Raw genomic sequence first — 22,424 nt, forward strand, 5'->3', positions numbered from 1 at the left:
GGGACACAATTGACCATAAAAATTCATATTTCCTCATTCCCTCCTTGTCCCCTACGGACCCTCATGAAATATCGATCTTCAGGAATCCATCAATCTGTTCATGTAACATCATTTGTTCTTCTTTCTTCTTCCGGGATCTTGAATGAAAACTTGAACGTGGAATACACGATGTGGCACACAGGCCGCAAATCGCTGGTCCACATTGTAGACATAGGCAGCAACTGAATACTATGAGAAGGCCAATACCTAGGAAGGATAGGACTTTCCATCCCCAGGCTGACAACACGCTCCAGAACCAACCGGACCATGTCCAGGTGCCTGCATTCTGATGTATCTGGTTTGCAATCTTGTGAAGACGAGTTATGGCTTTATATACGGATGGCGCGTTTTCTGGGATGAAAACACAGCAACTTGATCCGATGACCCTACAAGCTCCGCCCCTATCTGCTAGGATGACGTCAAGGACAAGACGATTTTGAAGAACAACAATCCGCATCGCAGACTGCTCCTCTGTTAAGTTGCCTAGGGCAGAGCTAGTTTCATTCACTACTGCTTCAAGGGTTCTAGTTAATCTACTTATTAGTTTACTGTTTGAGACAACACCTATGTAAGGAAAGAGACCTTTATTGAAGTCGGTATATTGTTCCCATGCTGTTTCGGTGTAGTCAACAATCGGGGTATCTCTCTGGGGTCTATGGTGTACTAGATTGCTATTTCTATGATAATCAGGAGGGGCTAGGAAAACAGGTGGCAGAAGGAATGCAATGTAACAGGTACCATCCCAATCTAGGGGTAGGCGTATATATGCTGTGTGACCACAGATGAAGTAGGAGTGACGGGAAGCTCTAAATGTAGACTTGCCTTTATCACTGAATTCGATCACAGTACTACATTTACTATGACCCAGGTGTACTGAACCATTCTTTCTTACACATAATTCACCTTTGACTGGTAATACGGACATAGCAGGCAAGACTAGTGTAGCTTCGGATTCAACATTTAGAATCATGAGGTTAAGTGTAAAATTACCTAATCCATATACTTCATTTTCTAGGTCAGTTCCTGTTCTTTTGGGAAGTCCCTCCTTGTTAGGATAACAGGCTTTAAGCAAAACTAAGTTCAGGTTTCCCCATACCCAGTTGCTCTGGTAAAATACAGTGTTTGAATCTAAAGGGTTAATCAAACTAAACCATGCTCCACAGGAACCATTGTGTGTGAACGGATATGGAAAGAGAGGCAGAACTCCCTTGTATTTCTGATAGGGAGGGAGTCGGCCACATATCCAACAATTTGTAGCGTTGCTGGTCTGATGGGAATGATGTAACATACTAATGAATGTGTTGTTGCGCAGCGCAAATCTATAGGACAACTCATGTGGAGGTAGTTCACTAAAAGAATGTTTGGCTGTAACATTGTAAGCACGCTTGAAAATAGGATAATACATGTGTAATAGTATACTTGCGACAATGATCAGAAGACTTAGAAAAAACATAATTAATAATGTCACTATACAGTGACTACGAAGTGATTTACAGTACGCATGTTTCTTGAGCTGTTTCTGTCTATTTCTCTCTCTATTTCGGTCTAGAGGATACATGTCAGAGACAAATTCAACCGATTCACCTTGGAGAGGACTTAAACAATCAAATTGTCTGACTTGCTAGACCTTAGTTTCAGTTTATAGTTCTCTTTTTCTGATTTTTCAACCAGGGGGAGTTTTGAGTCAGTCTGTGAGGGAATGCAGGGCTGAACGTTTAAATCCGATGGTAGTCCATGAAATTTCTTGATATGGCTCGAGTGCAGCCACCCTTTGCGACCCTCAATCTTCACGGCTGTCCTCGTGGTCAGTAAAACGAGTTTCGGTTGTTGCCAGCGAGGCTCCAACGGACTCCTCCTGTCGAAGTTTCTCACAAGCACCAGGTCACCTGGAACCACTTCATGAGGCTTTACCTCAGTGTTATCGGGAAAAGCTGCAGCTACCTGTGAACGACAAGATTGTAGTGCAGACATCAAGGAAGCCAGGTAATCTGTCAGCATATTACAATCAACATCAGTGATTTTACGAGGTATAGGCGTCCCCCACATATTTGGTGGCCTACCGAAGATCACCTCATACGGGGATAGCCCTGATCGAGAATGTGCTACCATTCTCATGTAAAAGAGCGCAACTGGTAAGGCTACTATCCAGTCGACACCTTTTTCTCTACAGATTTTGGACAGTCTAATTTTCAGAGTTTGATTATGGCGTTCCACGAGACCTGCTGCCTCGGGATGTCGGACACAGTGGAATTTCCATTGATAGCCTAACAGAAGTGAAACGTGTTTCATTAGCTCGGATGAGAACGGCTGGCCATTATCTGAGTACACGACTCGGGGCATACCATACCGTGGGAAGAATTCTCGAACTAACTGTTTGGCAGTAGTCGGGGCAGTGTAATCTGAGACGGGATACGCCTCTGTCCAACGGGAAAGAGCGCATACAACTACGAGGACATATTTGAATCCTCAACATCGTTCCATCTGGATATAATCCATCTGGAGGACTTCAAAAGGGTGATCGGGAGGTTGAAATCCACCCTGCTCTACAGGTACGCCTTTACCTGGATTGAACTGACAACAAATCATACAAGTTCGGACTTTCTGTTTGGCTGCAGCTCGTAAGTGTTTGTTGAACCAAATGTGTTGAATACTGTCTAACATGGCTTTTTCTCCTAGATGTGCTGGACTATGTATTGTGTTAATGATAACTTGAACCATTGAGTCGGGGAGAAACCATATAGATTTTCCCTTCGTCATCCATCCCTGATCTGTCTGGATCCCTCCTAATTCGGTCCATTTCTTTATTTCCTCTGGTGTGGCATGTGTCTGTATGTCAATTACATCAAGGGCGGGATCCTTAACTGTCATGCAGTGTGTCGGCGTCGGAACTATTGTCTTTGTCGTGTCAGTTATATGAGTCTGATTCTGAGCAGTCTGTTTAGCTGTTCTGTCAGCTAGGTCGTTACCCTGAGAAATAATATCGGTGACTTTTGTATGGGCTTTGCACTTCATGATAGATATTGAAGTAGGTAGATGTATTGCATCTAATAGAGCTTGAATGAGGGGACCGTGTTGAATGTTGGCACCGTGAGAAGTTAAATAACCTCTTTCGCGCCAAAGAACGCCGAAGTCATGGACGACTCCGAATGCATAACGTGAATCTGTGTATATGTTGACTTTCTTATTTTTGGCTTGAATACAGGCTTGTGTCAGAGCGATAAGCTCTGCTGCTTGAGCTGATAATGTGTCGATACAATTTGTTTCAATGACTTCGGTGTCTGTCGTGACTGCATAGGCGGCCACTAACTTTCCTGTACTTGTTCTCATACATGAACCATCTACATAAAGTGTCAAGTCTGGATCTGGTAATGGGACATCTGTCAAGTCTTGTCTGGGTTTCGTCGTAATAGTAATGACTTCAATACAATCATGTGTCAGTGGGTCTGTTCCACTTAAAGGCAAAAGTGTGGCAGGATTTAATGTACTACAACGTTTGATTTCTATGTGTGGCTGAAACAATGTAAATTCGTAACCAGTCAGTCGTGCTATAGTCAAGTGTTGTGTTTGTGTCCGATTCAAGAGAACCTCTACTGCGTGTGGTACTTGTACTGTCAATTGATGTCCTAATACTATGGAATCGCTTTGTCTAATCGCTAGAGCTGTCGCTGCAACTGATTTCAGACACGCAGGAAGAGCCTGAGCTACGGGATCTAATGTGCTAGAAAAGTAAGCACATGGCTTGTGTGATCCTGCTTGTTCCTGCGTGAGTACTGACAAGGCAGTACCTTCACGTTCTGTAACAAAGAGTGTAAAAGGCTTACTGTAACATGGTGTCGCTAAAACAGGTGCTTGGCATAAAGCTTTCTTTAAGTCTTCAAAAGCTTGTGTATGTTCTGGAGTCCAAGGGAGGACAGTCGATGTCGCTGCCTCCTGTGTTGTCAACTGAATGAGTGGTTTTGCTAAAAATGCATATTGGGGGATCCACTGCCTACAGTATGAAGTGAGGCCTATGAAGGCCCGTACCTCCTTTTGTGTCTTGGGTGGTGGCATGTTTACAATTAACTGGATACGGTCAGGTGTGAGCTGTCTCCCCCATTTGGACAGCAAGTGCCCTAGGTACACAACTTGCTGGGCACAAAATTGCAGCTTTGAAGGGGACACCTTGTGCCCCTTGTCGGCTAGGAAATGTAAAACCGTCAGTGATGCTTTTTCACATTCGGGTTCGCTTCGGGCGGTGATCAGCAGATCATCGACATACTGAAGCAGTGCAGTGTTAGCAGGCATGTGGATACTGTCAAGTTGTCTTTTCAGTGCTTGGCTGTAGATGCTAGGACTTTCTGTAAATCCTTGAGGTGCGCGTGCGAATTTAAAACTTCGTCCGTTTAAACTGAATCCGAACAAATATTGGCTTTCCGGATCGATTGGGACGCTGAAGAAGGCGTTCTTGAGGTCAATTACAGTAAAGAACGTTGCCTCTGAATCAATAGCTGTCAGTAATGAAGAGATATCTGGGACCACGGGGTATTGTGGTACAATGCATTTGTTCAATTCGCGCAGATCAATAACTAATCGATATACTGGGGGTGCTTTTGGATCAGTTCGTTTAAGAATCGGAATAATCGGAGAATTACATATATTGGAGTCGGTTTCTACAACCACTCCTTGTGCAATGAGCTCGTCAATGATTTGCAGTAAAGCCACTACAGCATCTGGCGGTAACTTGTATTGTCGCATACGTGGTAGTACCACTCCTGTTTTGAGTGTGACTCGATATGGTGTGATGTGCATACAACCTACATCAGTAGGGCCTTGCGCCCATAAATGTGCAGGTAGATTCTGTAACCGGTGATTCATGTCTCTAGACACGTAGTGACCTTTAAAGTCACGCAAAAATAGTCGTACTCCGTCCGGAGAACAACATATTATAGCTCCTAGAGCTTTCAATGTTTTTATACCTAACAAGTTTTCTGGGCATGATTTCGTAAGCAATAGATCTGTAGTCCGTGTTAATGGACCGACTGTGAATGCAAGTGGTTGCGATACTTCGTTAATAGTAGGCTTTCCTGAAAAACCAAGGGAAATATTTTGTGAGCCTGAGAGGGGTGCCCCTGGGACTTCATCGTGACTTATTGTTGTTCTGCTTGCCCCTGTGTCGAGTAAAAACTTTCTGTCTTTCCCTAATACTTGACTCTGTACATAAGGACCCTCTTGATCTACAGGAACCTCAATAAGGGGTAAGCCAACTTCCCTCTCTAGGCTATTTCATGTGTAGCGCTGATACTCTGGATAGTCATTTTGTGCATACTGGTACATCTGTTGTGTCGTGTTTTGTGTCGCAGCAATAGGCTGTGGCTGTTGTTGTGGTTGTGGTACGGTCTGTTGTGCAGCTTGCATAGGCTGTATATTCTGAGGTACTTGTTGTTGGATCTGATCCTGTCTAGGCGGACGTGGTCTCTCCTTGGTTCTACCCGTGGAGATATTATGTTTTAGAACTGCACAATCGTTTACATGATGACCTGGCTGTTTACAATAGTTGCATGTCCCTTTAACGGGAACCGCTGAGTTACTTGCCGTACCCTTTTTATGACCGTCAGCTGGAACTGACTGAGCGACGAGCATTTTCATTTTCGTGTCTTTCATACGCCTTGTTTCGTGTTCTTGTTCTTCTCTAATTCTATTCTGGTGATACTGTAACATTTGCAACATTTGTGAAGGAGTGTTAGCTTGCCAAGTGCTCTCAACTTTCAATACTCTGTTTTTAACCTGCGGCAGGGAATTCTCGACTAGTTTTGTTACAAAAAGGTGTGGATATGACTCACTATTTGCTTTCAAGCCGCTATTAATACCAAAGCATTTTTCAAATCGGGAATAAAAATCACTAGTGTCTTCATCGGGTTTTTGTTTACAAGCTGAGATTGCTCCCCAATCTTCCTTTTTCGTAGTTAATAAACGTGGCAATACTTGTACCAATAGCCCTGGCAATGCTTTTGTTTTGGCCCCAAGCCCTACTCCTGCAGTTCTGCTATTTTCTTCAGTTTCCAATGCGGTCCAATCAATCTTTTGGTCTCCCACCTCCCATTCTTTTTCCTTGAGTTTCTCATAAATACCGGCAGGCAATAATACTTTCAATATTTTCATAATGTCAGGATAGGTATAATCACCCATGAGTAACATGTCTTTTAATTCACGGTGAAAACCTGCTGGATCTTTGTCATGGCTAGGCACTAATTTTTTCATTTCCAATAGTTCTATTTTGGTTATGGGCGTGTACACAAACACGCGTCTAAACGTATTGTCATCATTTCTGACTGGGTGTACTTCGCGTAAGGGGTTCTGTCTGTCTATGTGATACGTTTTTCTTTCCACGGTGGGAACTGAAACATGTTCTGGACATACGAAGACAATGTACTGGTGCCGATATTCTAGAATTTCTTTAATTAAATCAGTACCTGAACCTCTCCATTTATTCGTGAGTAATTCTATCAGTATATCAGGTAGGGCACCAGGATCGGAGTGTTGGCTTCTATATAATATAAGGAGGTGTTGTATCATGTATATACTAGCTAAACGCTGTTCGTCTGGGGTAAGATTCAGAAACGTGTGCGCTAGCGCATCATCACTATATTTTTCAGAACTGTCAGCCCATTGCACTGCTGACCTGGCTAATTCTTGTTCATCCATAGAATCGAGCATATGATACCCCCTTCGGTCTCGGAGTAATTTATCAGCAGCCTGGAATAGGTGTTCAGGGGACCTTGCATTTAACATAGGGGCTTGAAAATGTCTGCTACATTCTGGACGTATCGGACGCATTGGATCATTGAAGTGTCTGGTATTGTTACAAGATCTTCCCCTACCTACATAAGCTATCGTTTCTAATTGTCCCGTGGGTATTTCTGATTCTTCCTCCTCCTCTCCCTCTGATTCAGTTTTGTCTGCCTCTAATCTGTTTTCATGTATTCGTTCTATTTCTTTTCTGATCTTTCGGCACATAGCTACTATACACTTCTGTTTATCATGTTTACCTTCTGATATATTCTGACCCCATCTGGTAAGCACTTGCATTTCATCCTGATCTACCTCAGGCCTATCTCTGCTTCTGATCAAGCAGTTTATGAGGAAGCTTAACAGTAGTTTCTGTATATCTACTTTCTGGTATTCCATGGCCTTGTCAATACTTTCAGGGCCTTGCCCTGATTGGGCAAAGTGATATATATTGTCCAGATGAGCAACCATTCCTGGTAGTGTCATTAAATATGTGGACGCTCGTCGTATACGTAGTGATGACAGCAGCATTCTGTCATTTTTACCGGGCACTGGATCATATCTACAATCCACAAGATGTTCCTTAAACATACCGGATCTTACTGTTTGAGGTGTATGTTGATATGCTAAATCTCTAAAGGACAATTTATTTCCTTGCGGTGGCGTGGAAAAAATCGCTGTCGCACCTCCTGTTGCACCTTCTGAGGTGCTAGGCGCGAAAGGATTCGTTGAATGTAAGGTAGAGACGGTAGATGTAGGAAAAGTGGTAGAAACAGATGAAACTGTTGGAATGTGAGGAGGAGTTTGTTGTTGCGGAGTTGGGGGCGGATGATCTTGGGGTTGAGCACCATCGACAGGTGGTGTGTGTGGTGGAACATTAACATATTCCGGAGCTACATCGTCTAAATAGGAAGAAAGGAAAATATCTTTTGCGGTCTTGGGATGTACTTTAATCGGGAGTAATGGAGGTGGCAGATCTTTCGGTATTTCCGGAGTGGCCTTAGGCAAACCTTCGGCCAGAAGAGGATACATACCATTCATAAGAGTGTTTCGTTGTCTGTCTACTTGTTCTGATTTTACTCGGGTACCTTCGTCAATTAATATGTTTTCTCGGGCCTTTTCTGAATCTTCCCTACTTTTCTCTTCCTTTCTGAGCGCTTTCTCTGTGCGCCTATGCGATTCCTTACGCCATAGTTCAATGGCGTCTTTCTGTGACTGTCTGGCTTTCTTTTTCCATAACGCTTCTTCTATTCTCATGATGCAATCTGCATCCCATGTTCCGGCAGCGGGCCATCTCTGACTCTCTGCTAAATCCTTGGTGTAGTCCACCCATAGATCAAGATATAATACGGCATCTAGGCCATGTTTATGGTACATAAAGTACCCTGGAGTGTCCCTAGGTGGGATAGGTACAGCTTCCTCGAGTATCCCCTTTCTAGTTTTTATCTGTCTTAATTTTGAAAATAACGGCATCTTAAACCTTGTTACTTAATTCTTACTCGGTTCTTGAACACAATGATTACAATAAACACAATAATGAAGATCGAACAATCACTCATACCACGACATTTAAAACATATCAAAACATTTAGAACGAACAATAACAATTAGAATAAAACTAGTTAATTGCATAATTCTAAATATACTGTATGTACTGCTAAACAGTACAGATACACTGCTAAAACAGTGCAGACCAGGTCTGTGTACCCAGACCCGTCTTGACCGGCACAAACTAATGTGCACGTCTAGATGCGTCCTCAGCAACGGTACTCACCGGGATGCACGGAACGGAAGGCCTCGGAAGTCTGGACTGGACTAGACCAAACTGGACTGGACTCGACTCGTGACTTAGATACTTCGGAACTTCGGAATCTGGTGGGCCTCTGTATACCTCGGATCTTGCTCTCTCAGCTAGGCTCTGGTCGGGATTCTCCGCACTCCTCACCGCCTCGTCTGGGTGTTGATCGCAGCCTCAGTCGCCCCCGTTGGCCTGAGGGAGATACAGGAAATCCTGCGGGTACGCGTAATTGTCCGTCCGGCTGTGGCAGGAGACCGGGTCTGCAACGCACCTCCGGTGCGTGGGGTGTGAGAGGTGTCCCTGTTCGGGCGCCAATTTATGTGGTAAATATTTTAATTACCTGTACTATTTTTTATGCGGTAAAATACAATGAGAATAACTCAGTAAAATAAGAGGCAGAATCCGTGGTATTCGAGGGTATAATAGGGTATTTATTCCTTACAAAGGAATGATGGTTCGAACCAGGCAATCGAGTTCCGTCACCATGAAGGTTCAGGAAGGGATCAGCAATAGATTATTGACAAGTAATAGTATATATAAGAAATGCATTACATTAAGACAGATGCAGGAGGCGTAACAGCTTGATAATACAGATAAGAATACACATACGTAATGAAAAAGGCGTAATAATAGGCGTGCATGAGGGCGTATACTAGAAACGTCATTTAAAATGATGTCACAGGTGGCCACTCATACTTAGGAATGGAATATCCGGCCATTCATGGCAGATATGAAAGAGGACATGTTAACGTTGGACGCACATGTATTTGCGTCTTCATAGCTGGAACTGGAGGGAACATACATGTACTTGTAGCATGTACATGGAGCCGTTGGGGTCTAAGATAGGGGACACAATTGACCATAAAAATTTATATTTCCTCAATTCGCCTCCCGGATCCCAGCCAGGGCTCCAGGAGGCCAGGCGCGTCCGCGCCTAGGGTCCCCTCCGTCACTCGGAGCGCGCGTGTTACAAGAAAGGGGGGTAGCCTTCCTCCGGATTAGTAGGGGCAGGGTGTGCCTGAAGACCCCTCCGGGGCTGGCGGTTCTTTGCCGGGACCAGATGGGCTATGCCCGGGCAACATCCTCCCAGGCGTCCGGGGCTTCCCTCCTCCGGCCCGCGGCGTGGCAAAGTGCCCAGGGACGGGCTCCACGGGTCCCGGCCAGTCCTCCCCCGGGGCGCCCGGGCCCAAGAGCTCCGTCGGTCCTCCCCGTGCCTGAGGCCCAGCCGCTGTCCCCGAGCCCCACCCGGGAAGCAGAACCCACTGAGCCCTTGGATCAGGCGGGAGCCCTACCGCTATGGCCCGGCTCTGGGCGGGCAGATGGGAGTCCTTTCAGTTGCCGGCCATCTAGTCGCTCCTTTCCCCTCGGCCATCTGGTCGCGTGCCATGCTTTCCTATAAGGGGGGCCAGATGGCTGGGCTGGCCTGGAAGTCCCGATGAGGGTCCATTCGCCTCCCGTATCCCAACCAGGGCTCCAGGAGGCCGGGCGCGTTCGCCCCAAGGGTCCCCTCCGTCACTCGGAGCGCGCAGGTTTCAAGAAAGGGGGGTAGCCTTCCTCTGGATTACTAGGGACAGGGTACTCTGGGACCCCTCTCGGTCCTCAGCCAGCAGCTGGACCGGCCCGGATGCTGCCCTGGTTCTGTCCCGGGGCCTGCCGCATGGCAGGGTGCCCGGGACAAGGGGTCCGGAGGGTCTGGGGAGGCTTCCCCTGTGCCTGTGGTCCTGGGAGCCCCGGCTGGGTCCAGGGGCCCAGCCGGGCCCCGGGTCAGGGCCTCCGGGCGCCGTCCCCCGCCCTGCGGCACTCCCAAAGGCGCGAGACAGGGTTCCGTTGTGGCCAGGGAGCCTCCCCTCGCTCGGCTGGGTTCAGGAGCTCCGGCCGGGCCCCTGAGGGCCCCGGGGAGGGCGGCCTCCCCGCCCCGGGCTCCGTCCTGGGTCCTGCTGCGTGGCAGGGTGCCCGGGACGGGGTCCGGAGGGCCCGGGGAGGCTTCCCCTGCGCCTGCGGACCTGGAGGCCCCGGCTGGGTCCAGGGGCCTGGGGTCGGGGTCTCCGGCCTCGGGCACCCTCCCCCGGCCTGCGGCACTGCCAAAGACCCAGGATGGGGTTCCGTTGTGTCCGGGGAGCCTCGCCTCGCTCGTCTGGGTTCAGGAGTTCCGTCCGGGCCCCTGGGGACCCCGGGGAGGGCGGCCTCCCTGCCCCGGGCTCCGTCCTGGGTCCTGTCGCGTGGCAGGATGCCCGGGGCAGGGTCCGGAGGGCCCGGGGAGGCTTCCCCTGAGCCTGTGGGCCTTGAGGCCCTGGCTGGGTCCAGGGGCCCGGCCGGGCCCCGGGTCGGGGTCTCCAGCCCCGGGCCCCGTCCCCCGGCCTGCGGCACTCCCAAAGGCCCGGGACGGGCTTCCGTTGTGTCCGGGGAGCCTCCCCTCGCTTGTCTGGGCTCAGGAGTTCCGTACGGGCCTCTGGGGGCCCCGGGGAGGGCAGCCTCCCTGCCCCGGGCTCCGTCATGGGTCCTGCTGTGTGGCAGGGTGCCCGGGGCGGGGTCCGGAGGGCCCGGGGATGCTTCCCCTGCGCCTGCGGGCCTGGGGGCCCTGGCTGGGTCCAGGGGCCCGGCCAGGCCCTGGGTCAGGGTCTCCGGCCCCGGGCCCTGTCCCCCGGCCTGCGGCACTGCCAAAGGCCCGGGACGGGGTTCCGTTGTGTCCGGGGAGCCTCCCCTCTCTTGTCTGGGTTAAGGAGCTCCGGCCGGGCCCCTGGGGGCCCCGGGGAGGGCGGCCCCCCCCACCTCGGGCTCCGTCCTGGGTCCTGCCGCGTGGCAGGGTGCCCGGGGCGGGGTCCGGAGGGCCCGGGGAGGCTTCCCCTTCCCTTTCCCCTCGGCCATCTGGTCGCGCCTGTCCCCTCGGCCATCTGGTCGCGCAAGTCCCTTTGGCCATCTGGTCGCTCCTTTCCCCTTGGCCATCTGGTCGCGCACAATGCTTTCCTATGGGGCGACCAGATGGCCGAGCTTGCCTGGAAGTCTCGATGAGGGTCCATTTGCCTCCCGGATCACAGCGAGGGCTCCAGGAGGTCGGGTACATTCGCGCCTAGGGTCCCCTCTGTCACCTCGTGCGCACGGATTACAAGAAAGGGGGGTAATTTTCCTCCTGATAACTAGGGAGTGGGTCAGTCAGACCAAAGTGAGGTTTGGCGATTCTAAATCAGGGGAAGGCAGACCCGGGGCTTTCCGCCGGGGCCCCCAGGGGCCCGGGTACACTCCTGCCTCTCAGACACTTCCCGATGGTCCTATCTTCGCCGGGTTTGCTGGGTCAGACCTCCGTGAGGTCCGGCGATCCCGAGATGGGGGAAGGCAGACCCGGGGCTACCTCGCTGCGATCTATTTAAAGTCATCCTCTGAGCCAAGCTTTTGTCTCTCTCCGTGCGTGGGCGCCCGCGGACGCCCTCCTCCACCACACCCAGGGGTGGGTCCCTCTGCTGCCGGGCCGGTGGGAGGGATGCGGAAGGGGGTAACGCGGGCCTGTGGGAGGCTGCCCCCACAACGTGCCTTCTGGCACGGGGGCTTCCCCCTCCCGTTCCTGCCCCACCGGGGCACGGGGATGGGGGCCACCTTCCCTCGCTGCTCGGCAGGGTGACCAGATGGCCTGGCCTGGCCTGGCATCCCCTTCCCGCCGCTCCCGCGCAGGGAGGCGAGGAGCAGCACCGGGGAAGAAGCCCTCCCGAGCGGCTGCCTCGGAGCACCTGGCCACCCTGGCCGGACTACAAGGGCGACTGGGCACGGCAACCTCCCAGGCCACCTGGGGCCTGGGTGGTCCCTGGCCATCTGGTCGCCTGGCTGCGCGACCAGATGGCCCTGCGGGCAGGGCAACCAGATGGCCCTGCAGGCCGGGCGACCAGATGGCCCTGCGGGCCGGGTGACCAGATGGCCTGGCTGACTCCCACTTTTGTCCTTCCCCAGAGTTCCGTAAGTGGGGGCTTAGTAGTCGATAAAAATGGGCTCCCCAGGCAGGCCGTCGGGGAGAGGACGTGGCCTGGGCTTAACCCTCCTTGGTTCCAGCCGAGGGGCCGGGTGCTGGGGACAGGGGGTCCACCGGGGGGCCCGGGGAGTCTCTCCCTGGCCTGGCTAGGTTTCGTAAGCTGGGACCAGGCCTGGGGCTTGTGCTCCGTCCGGCAGGCCCCCGAGGTGCGGGAGCCCCCAGTCCTGCAAGCCAGCCGAGGGTCCGGGCGCTGGGGAAGGGTGTCCACCGTGGCCCGGGGAGGCTCTCCCCAGCCTGGCTAGGGTTCGGAAGCTTGACCCGGACAAGGGGCTTGTGCTCCGTCCCAGTGTCCCAGGGTGCGGTAGCCCCCCGTCCTGCAAGCCAGCCGAGGGTCCGGGTGCTGGGGACAGGGGGTCCACCGGGGGGCCCGGGGAGGCTCTCCCTGGCCTGGCTAGGTTTCGGAAGCTGGGACCGGGCCTAGGGCTTGTGCTCCGTCCGGCAGGCCCCCGGGGTGCGGGAGCCCCCCGTCTTGCAATCCAGCCGAGGGTCCGGGCGCTGGGGAAGGGTGTCCACCGTGGCCCGGGGAGGCTCTCCCCAGCCTGGCTAGGGTTCGGAAGCTTGGCCCGGACCAGGGGCTTGTGCTCCGTCCCAGTGTCCCAGGGTGCGGGAGCCCCCCGTCCTGCAAGCCAGCCGAGAGTCCATGCGCTGGGGAAGGGTGTCCACCGTGGCCCGGGGAGGCTCTCCCTGGCCTGGCTAGGGTTCGGAAGCTGGACCCGGGTCCGGGGCTTGTGCTCCGTCCCAGTGTCCCAGGGAGTGGGAGCCCCCCATCCTGCAAGACAGCCGAGGGTCCGTGCGCTGGGGAAGGGTGTCCACCAGGGCCCAGGGAGGCTCTCCCCGGCCTGGCTAGGGCTCTGAAGCTGGGACTGGGCTCGGGGCTCGTGCTCCGTCCGGCGGGCCCCGGGGTACGTGAGCCCCCCGTCCTGCAAGACAGCCGAGGGTCTGGGTGCTGGAGACAGAGGTCCACCGGGGCCCAGGGAGGGTCTCTCCGGCCTGGCTGCTATCAGAAGCAGGGACCGGGCCGGTGTGCAGGAGTGGCTGGCTTTATCTGCTACGCTGACGGAGCGTAGTTTTTTTCCCACCCCTACAGTACACACCTCATCTTCAGACAGTTGTTAAATGGAGGTAAAATGTTTCACCCGCTCCTGACCCGAGATGTTACATTTCAGGAGTTGCTTGTTGGGGGGCATCCCACTGTGGAAGCCTGTAAATGATATCCCAGAAAACCTTGCTTCTGTTCTGAGCAGCTGGAAGCAGTCTCTTTTATACAGGGAATGTTGCCTATCCCCAAGGGCGCGCTCACAGACTAGCCTTGTCTCCCGGGCCTCCCCAGCATCTCTACGGGACCCTGTCTATGCCTTCCTCAGGCGGTGGTTGGCTGCAGAATGATTAGAATCGATCCAGCATGGGTGCTCCGAGGCAGATACAACTGGCGGCTTTTAATACAAGTGCACAGGAGTAGGGAAAAGGATGCTAGGACTTCCCCCAAATTTTCACCTAAAAACCCCAAAAATGCAGAGAGATCATTTTTAAGGAGCAGACCCAGTGTGACATTAGGACCTTTGAGGCGCCATATTCATCTGAGCTCATCTGTTGTATGTCATTTAATTCCATCATGGGCTAATGGTGTTTCTCTTTGCACAGCAGTTGAATACCCTCAACCATAAGAGCATTATGGTTTCCTCACTGGGTTTCTATTACTGCACCTTTGAAACACCTTTGCAAGAACTGCTTGGAGGCAAATATATAATCTTTAACAGAAGGCCGTCCCCTTTCTATAGAGGTTGGTTTACATGGCCCTACACCCTGAAAGACGTTGACGTCTACAAGGTCTAAGGGTGCAACAGATTTCCTCAACTCCAACCCCCTGGCATCCCGTTCTGCACTTTCAGCAGCTGAGCTCACGCAGCCGAACTCTATTAGCTCATCGCTGTGCTTAGCATCAAATTCACCACACGATAAAAGTTGCGGTTTCAGTCTCTTGCCTGTCCCAGGTATTTCCAGGCCCATGATAAAACTAAAAAGATCCCCAAACAAATGACAAGGATATAAAAAATTATTTATTGAAGTTAACGATATAAAAGCAAAAGGAGTTATAGCTAACCTTAATATAAAGGACTTATATATGCGTGTCTGTCAGCATATACAGCGGATGCTTCTATCCTGAGGCTTAATTTGTCCCTTATAGAAAGCCCACCGCGGGTCCTCCCATAAGAATAAGCCAAACCTGAGCTTGAGTAACTAGAAAACCCCTTACATGAGATGGGGGAGATGGCAGGCCAATCGTTGGGTCATCAAATCGATACAGAAGGCATGGGGCTAAACCTGCCTCCCTCTGACAGACACCGAACTGCACCCCAACCTGCTGAGAACAAAGTGCGCCCAATGGAAGACAAAGGGGGTCTGAGGAAGTGGGACATAATGCTGCACTGAAACAAGTCTAGAAAGTGAGTGGTGGGGCAGACTCTTATCCAGATGGACGACTATCCCCTGGCCCGATCAGATAATTCAGGGGACTTAAATTCCTGGCTAGACCATAGGCAAATTAGTGAAATGCACTAATACATTTAAGTCCAGTCAGGCACAAACATTATGTGCTAGACAATAATTTGTCACTGGCGTTGTTGACCATATGTTCCAACATTGACAGAAGTCTTATTCCCTTTACCATTTACATTGGAATTCTCATTTTTCCTTTTTGTCTTCATGCTTTAGGTACAGGGCAGATGGAGTTAAACTCTGTTATTGTTTTCCTAAGGAGGTGTACTTCCTCTACCCTATAACTGGTAAAATGTGTCCTAGTCCAGCATGTGCCTTTTGAGGGGATGTGGGGAACTTTGTTAAGGAGGTACCTGCTGCTAATTGCCGCTAACAGCATACATACCACACTGAAAGAGGTACGACCACAACACCAAACCGCCTTGCACACTTATGGAAAATGATACATTGACTGTATCGATATATAACAACCCACTTAAGAGCTGCTCTATTCTTCATGATTGTTAGACCTGGCATCCTTAGGGTGGTCTTCCCATGCACATTTTGCCTTCTTACCTCTACTTTTTTCTGTATCTTTTTGTTGGCCATAGGACTTTGAGGACTTTACCACTGCTGACCAGTGTCAAGGTGCATGTGCTTCTCCACTAAATATGGTGACATTGCTGTAAACCTGATTGGCATCTTTAGTTTACCTATAAGTCCCTTGTAAAGTTGTATACCATATACACAGAGCCTGTAATCTAAATTTGCAGCACTGCTTGTGCCACCCATACATGTAGCCTTGTTTCAAACCTGTCTCAGGCCTGCCATTGCAGGGGCTGTGTGTGCAGTTTACTGCCACTTCTACTTGGCATTTAAAACCACTTGCCAAGCCTTAAACTCTCCTTGTATTTAACATAGTTCATCCCTAGGGTGCTGTGTAACTAAAAGGTAGGACATGTACTTTTAAGTTATACATGTCCTGGTATTGACAAACAGCTAAATTCGCTTTTCACTATTTATAGTATTGTATAGTATTGGGAATTCCTTAAAAAACCTTTAGGCTGTAATTCTTTATTAGAAAGGAGTAGCTGCATCATGATTCATATGTTTGGAATGGTAACGATAAAACATCTTTACTGGTAAAGTTGAATTTAACATTGCTATTTTAGAAATGGGACTTTTAGAAAGTGTACATTTCTCTGCTGTTATTGCTCTGTGTGCCTTGCATCCTGTATCCAATACATGTCTGGGCTGGGTGACAGCTACACTTTGTGCAATCACTCTCGACAGCCACAAACACCGGAAGGGTGAGCATGACTGAGGACTCACTGCATTCTGATAGCCTTACTGGACAGGAAGTGGGAGTGGAAGCTGATACTTGCATCTGAATTAGCAGTGTCCTGTGTCCCATACAAAGGCCTGGTTAACCTCCATAGATAGCCTGGCAGACAGGGCTGGGAGGAAAGGGGACCTGTGCACTTCACACAGCTGTTTTGAAGTCACCCCCACTTCAAAGCCACATTTGGGAATAATTACTGGGGCTCTGACCATACCGAGACAGTACACTACAGGACCTGTGAAGAACTCTGCCAGGAGTAAAGACTACTGTGTCACCAGGATTGCCACTCTGCTTGACTAAGGAATCGCTTTCACTGCTGTGCTGAGTTGCCCTACTGCCCACTGATCTCTGCCCTGCCGAGGACAAGTAGTGGTCCCAACTCACTTGAACCCACAGTGACTATAAGGACTTGCTGGCTGCCTCCTATTTTTTGAAGTCTCAGGGTCATCAAAGACTTCCTACAACCCTCCTGGTGCTGCTGGACTCTGTCATCTATGAGTCCGACCTCTTCCTGAGGTGCCCCTTCCAGTCCTGGGCCTCAGAAGTGGGTTTTATACAGCTTTTCCTACATTGATGCTGAGGAAGCGGCAACTTTGCACTGATCAAAACTGATGCATCACCTTCATTGCCGACGCAGGGGTCGCTGGGAGAGAGCACCGCTGATAGGCAACGTGGTTCAACGATGATGCAGTGCCTGCATCATGCAGGGTTTTGTTTACGAAGCTTCCATCCACAGAGTGGATTGGCACCAACGTTCGTCTCCATCCACTGGATTGATGACGACGCAGCACCGCCTCGACCCCTGGCCTTGTGTCCTGAACGTCACAGCTTTGCTCTATTCAAGGAACTTTGTTAGCAGGACCTGTTTGGCTCCTGTAGCCTGCCTGCCCTTCATCGCGGTTGGCCTGAACGTTGGATTTACCCCGGTCGGGCACGACCTCAAGTATCCTTTTAGCGCTATTGACTTCAAAGCACTATTTTTGGTTTATTCTTCAAAAATTCAGAACTCTGGTTCTACTTATTTGATTTTTGTCTTTTTGATTCTTGATAGTCTCATAGAAATATGCTCTATTTTTCTAAACCTAAGTGGAGTGTTTTTGTAGTGTTTTCATCATGTTACTTTGTCTGTGTGGTTATCAAATACTTGCCTCTTTAGATAAGCCTGCCTGCTCTGTGCTAAGCTACCAGAGGGTGACACAGGTTATCTTTTAGTGTGTATCTCGCTTACACCGAGGAGAGTGGTGGTTCCTGCTTGGACAGGGTGCATACCTTTGCCAACCTGAAACCCCAGTTCAAACATTGGTGCTCAGTGATGAGAATAGGACTTGTGTTGGTCCAGTAACATATAATAATTCAGCATTCTCTACAACTCTAGCCCTAAGACCAATTCAAGCTTTTTCCAATTCTCCCTCATTGGCTTTTTGATTGTTCTGCTAAATTATATCTCTCTCTGGAGAAGCCATACCTGCAGCTGCAGGAGTTGAGTTTGAGCTGGTCAGTCTAGAATCCTATACTGTGCAACAGCTGAAAAATGTCTGCAAGAACTTTCAAGTGTCTACAATGGGCTTTACCAGGAAGGTGGACTTCTAGAATGGTTTGAGGGCATGGCAGAGACCCAGGTTACAGGGGATGACATCCCAGAGGAGGAGCAGGAGATTCCTGAGGAGGAGGGTAACCTGATTTTGGAGGTGGAGTGAGGTGGATGGAGCATTTGTGGTGGCCGCCACAGAACACACTGAAGAGGGCACTGCTTTCCTTGGTGACCTGCCTACACTTGCTGCATGGCATGTAGAAGGAAGACTCACCAAGGAGGAGTTATGTAGTTCACAGTGGAAGTGTCCAACCCTTGAGAGAATGAGGAAACAGGCTGAAGCCCAAGCAGCAGGTGATGCCTCTGGGAGTTCTCAAATTTAATGGGAGGACAACCTCCTTTAGAGTGAGCCTAAGGCTCCTGTGCATGGGCAACAGGGGCCCTGGTGATCCCCCAATGCTACAGGGTTTTCCTACTGGAGCTGGCACATGAGATCCCCTGGCAGGACACTTGCGCCAAGATAAGACCTTTGCAAGGCTTGTCCCCTACTGCTATTGGTCTCGGATCAAGAATTCCTCCTATGTATTCTGCAGGACTTGCATGACCTGCTAGGCCAGTGGGAAGACAGGGCAGAGGCTGAAAGCCCTCCTTAATCCCTTGCCTGTCATTGACACACCATTTGAGCAGGGGGGCATCGACATTGTTGGGCCTATGGATCCCAAGACTGCATCAGGCAACAGCTTTATCCTGGCTCTGATGGATCATGCCAGTAGCTACCCAGAGGAAATCCCCCTGAGGACCATGACTGATCCTGCTGTAGGAAAGGCCCTGATGGGGATTTTTACCCGAGTGGGTTTCCCCTAGGAAGTTCTGTCTGACAGGGACCGAAACTTTATATCTGCATACATGCAGTCAATGTGGAAAGAGTGTGGGGTAACCTACAAGTTCTCTACTCTTTACCATCCACAAATAAATGGGCTTGTTGAGAGATTCAACAAGACTCTGAAAGGCATGATTAGAGACATACTGGAGGCCCTGAGGAATAAGTGGGACATACTCTTACCATGCCTGTAGTTTGCCTACACTGAGGTACCAAAGAAGGGAATGGACTTCAGCCCCTTCGAGCTTCTGCACGGACATCCTGTTAGAGGACCTCTGAGTTTGGTAAAGAGGGTGGGGGCAAGCTCCCAGGAAGAATCCCCAGGATGTACATCAAAGCAAAACTGAAAAACTGCCTCGCAGAGATGGCACAATGGATGTCAGAACACTGCCTGAAATTAAACGCAGGGAAATCGGACATACTGCTCTTTGGTGGAGCCAATTTGATTTGGGATGCCACTTGGTGGCCACAAACCCTGGGAGATGCCCCAGCACCCAAGCAATGTGCTAAAAACGTACGCATCCTTATTGACAATACCCTTTCCATGAAGGACCATGTGTGGGCCCTGTGTGGAAGGGGCTTTGCAACTCTGAAACTGCTAAGAAGATTCTTTCTCTGGAGCCCATTGGAGTGCAGACAAACAGTCACACAAGCCCTGCTCATTAGCAAGCTAGATTATAGCAATGCTTTGTTCGTAGGCATGGCAGACTACCTCTTTACACACCTACAGGTACTACAAAACGCTGCAGCAAAACTGGTGTGCAATAAAAGCAGACTGAGCTCAGCATCCATGTACATGAAACAACTCCACTGGCTACCCATGCGGCAGAGAAAAGTGTTCAAGCTTCTCAGTCACGCACATAAGGCAATACACTGTAGTGGACCAAGAATTTTCCAGAATAAAATAGAATTTTACGCTCCTACGAGGTGCCTACAGTCACTCTACCAAGCGCAGGCCAGGACAAAGCGCATAAGGAAAGTGAGGGCAGGAGGACCTTCGTTCTCATATCTGGCAGCAAGAAAGTGGAACGAATTACCTCAAAATCTACGCCTTAAAGCAGATTATTTGGTTTTTAGGAAAAAACTTAAAATCCATCTGTTTCCTAAAATCTAAGATCTGTCAGATTCACTATTCCCGCTGGTAACTGTACAACGAATTCTTGCTACATAGCGCCGTGATATCCTTCAGGATGATTGTTAGCGCTCTATAAATAAATAAATACATAAATAAATAATCAATGTAATGAGCTACATGCTGGTCTTTAGAAGCCAGTTGGCTAAGTTGTGGAATTGCAGCCTGGGCAGACATTTTGGGTGATTTAACCTGTGGAACCCAGGGCCCTCCAGGACACATCAATCGCCTCAAACCCCACTTTGAGAGGTCAGAGATCACCATGCTGTTGGTGACAGATTGAGAAGAAGAAGAGGATAGTGAACCTCTCCCTGACCTCTTGGACTCCAAGAGAAGGATGGGTCTGTGGAAGGAGTAATCCTTTCCCCCACTCTAACTCCTGAATAGCAGAGGGACTGCCGCCCAGTGTTGGAGCAGGACTGTTCTCTTTTGTCCCGTACTCCTGTGTACCCATGATGTCGACTCAGGAGACAACCTCCCTCTTAAGAATAAGTCTTACAGTTTGTCGGCTAAGGTGAGTGCTAGCATCAAGAGTGAAGTCTCTAAGATGTTGGAGTTGGGGGGTGATAGAACCCCCCATTAGCCCTGGTATAGTCCTGTGGTCCTGGTACCAAAAGCTGCCCCACTGGGCACCACACCTGAACTGAGATTTTGTGTAGGTTATAGAGGGCTAAATTCTGTGACAAAGACTGATGCTCATCCCATCCCAAGGATAGGTCAGCCATATCCACTCCAGAGGACCACTACCAATCTCATGTGATGCCCTTTGAGCTCACAGATGCCCCTACCACCTTCCGGAGGTTGGTGAACCAGGTACCTACTGGTATTTAGGCTTCTCAACTGCCTATCTGGATGACATAGCTGTCTAAGTAGCAGTTGGAAGGACCATATTTTCTACCTCCAGGAAGTGCTTCAGGCTCTAAAACAGCCAGGCATAACTGTCAGAGCCAGCAAGTGCCAGATAGGTCAGGGGTATTTGGTGTACTTGGGAGATCTATTGGGAAGGGGTAAGGTGTTGCCTCTCCAGGCCAAGATAGAGAATATCATGGCATGAGAGCCCCCCAAAACCCAGGCTGAGGTCATAGCATTCTTGGGCCTCACTAGGTACTACAGGAGGTTCATCAAGGGATATGGCACCATTGTTGCCCCCTTGATAAAGCTGACTTTGCTCACGGCCCCTGACTTCTCCAAAGAGTTCATTGTTCAAACAGATACCCTAGAACATAGCATAGGGGCAGAGTTATCACAGCTAAATGAGGAGGGCCTGGACCAACCTGTAGCCTTCATCTCCAGAATGTTAATCCCCAGGGGACAGAGGTAAAATTCAATAGAGAGAGAAGCTTTTGGCACACATTCCTGATTCAGACTGACCACAGGCCCCTCAGGTAGCTCATGCAAATGAGGGGTCAAAATTGTTAAGGTGATCTATTTCCTTACAGCATATGGAGTTGAGGACGGAACACAGACCAAGGGTAGGCCACATCAATGCTGACAGTCTGCTAGGTTTTTACACCTTAGAGTTTGGTAGATCTCCCCTCTGTCAGCTGTAGGGGACACATGTTAAACCCTTTCACTCAACTTGCAAGCTCCTTGTTATCATTAACAAAGCTTTCAATTGCAGCAACTTCACCAAACAATAATGTTTTTAACCACTGTGCCCTTCTAAGCAAAGACCAGCATTGGTCTTGTTTCAATAAGGAAACTCCAGCCCGTGCTGCTGGCCCAGGATGACTCTGCAAGGGAGCACAAGCAACACCAGACTTATTTGGCCTACTTAGGTCCCATAAGTGAAGTATAGCTTGGGTCTTGTGGTCCATGCTGCACTTTTGATGTACACATGTGATCACAACAGGGTGCTGAGGCCCTGTTAATTTACTGGATAAAGCAGAGTAACTGAGTTCACATATGTCTTCCAAATCTTGTGTTTTGCCTGTGAACAAGAATGAATTGGTTTAAGAATTTAGTCTATGTTACAAATCTTTCTGCACTGAAGGTTTTATTCCTGTTTACCTTTTGTGTGCCTCTCAAACCCCAGGTCTTCTATTATGTGAAAAAAAATACATTTCATATCAAAAATGGAGAAAGAATATTTTTTGAAGCAAATGGGTATGCACCTGGTGCCTATGACATCCGCACTGCTCAGATGGACACCGATGAGGACCTGCGATTGGTGAAGGTTGGATACTTCGATCCCCGACAAGGAGAAGAGGTCACTATCAACATGAGCGCTGTCTTGTGGAGCGGAGGCTCCCAGGTGAGAGAGAAATAACTGTCACTTGTCAATAATATGTAACCCTTGTGTCTTTACCAGGATCAATGCCCAGATGGAATGTACCATTATTGTATTTATGAACTCTACAATTCTTTTTAGCTATTTAGGACACATATTTAACAGCTTATATACTAAACCTCCAGACATGTTGTAATATGAATGGGGCGGGTGGTGA

General features: G+C 49.8%; 1 protein-coding gene across 1 annotated transcript in view; it reads left to right on the forward strand.

Moving 5' to 3' along the window:
- The window catches only part of LOC146808565 (vomeronasal type-2 receptor 26-like), a 149,011-nt gene that overhangs the window by 74,883 nt on the left and 51,704 nt on the right, over positions 1 to 22,424 (forward strand). The window contains exon 4 of the mRNA XM_085624013.1: positions 22,013 to 22,231. Within this exon, the coding sequence (XP_085480139.1) occupies positions 22,013 to 22,231 (219 nt within the window). The remainder of the gene's footprint in view (positions 1 to 22,012; positions 22,232 to 22,424) is intronic.

Source organism: Triturus cristatus, chromosome 8, assembly GCF_964204655.1.
Source record: "Triturus cristatus chromosome 8, aTriCri1.1, whole genome shotgun sequence".
Lineage (NCBI taxonomy): Eukaryota > Metazoa > Chordata > Amphibia > Caudata > Salamandridae > Triturus > Triturus cristatus.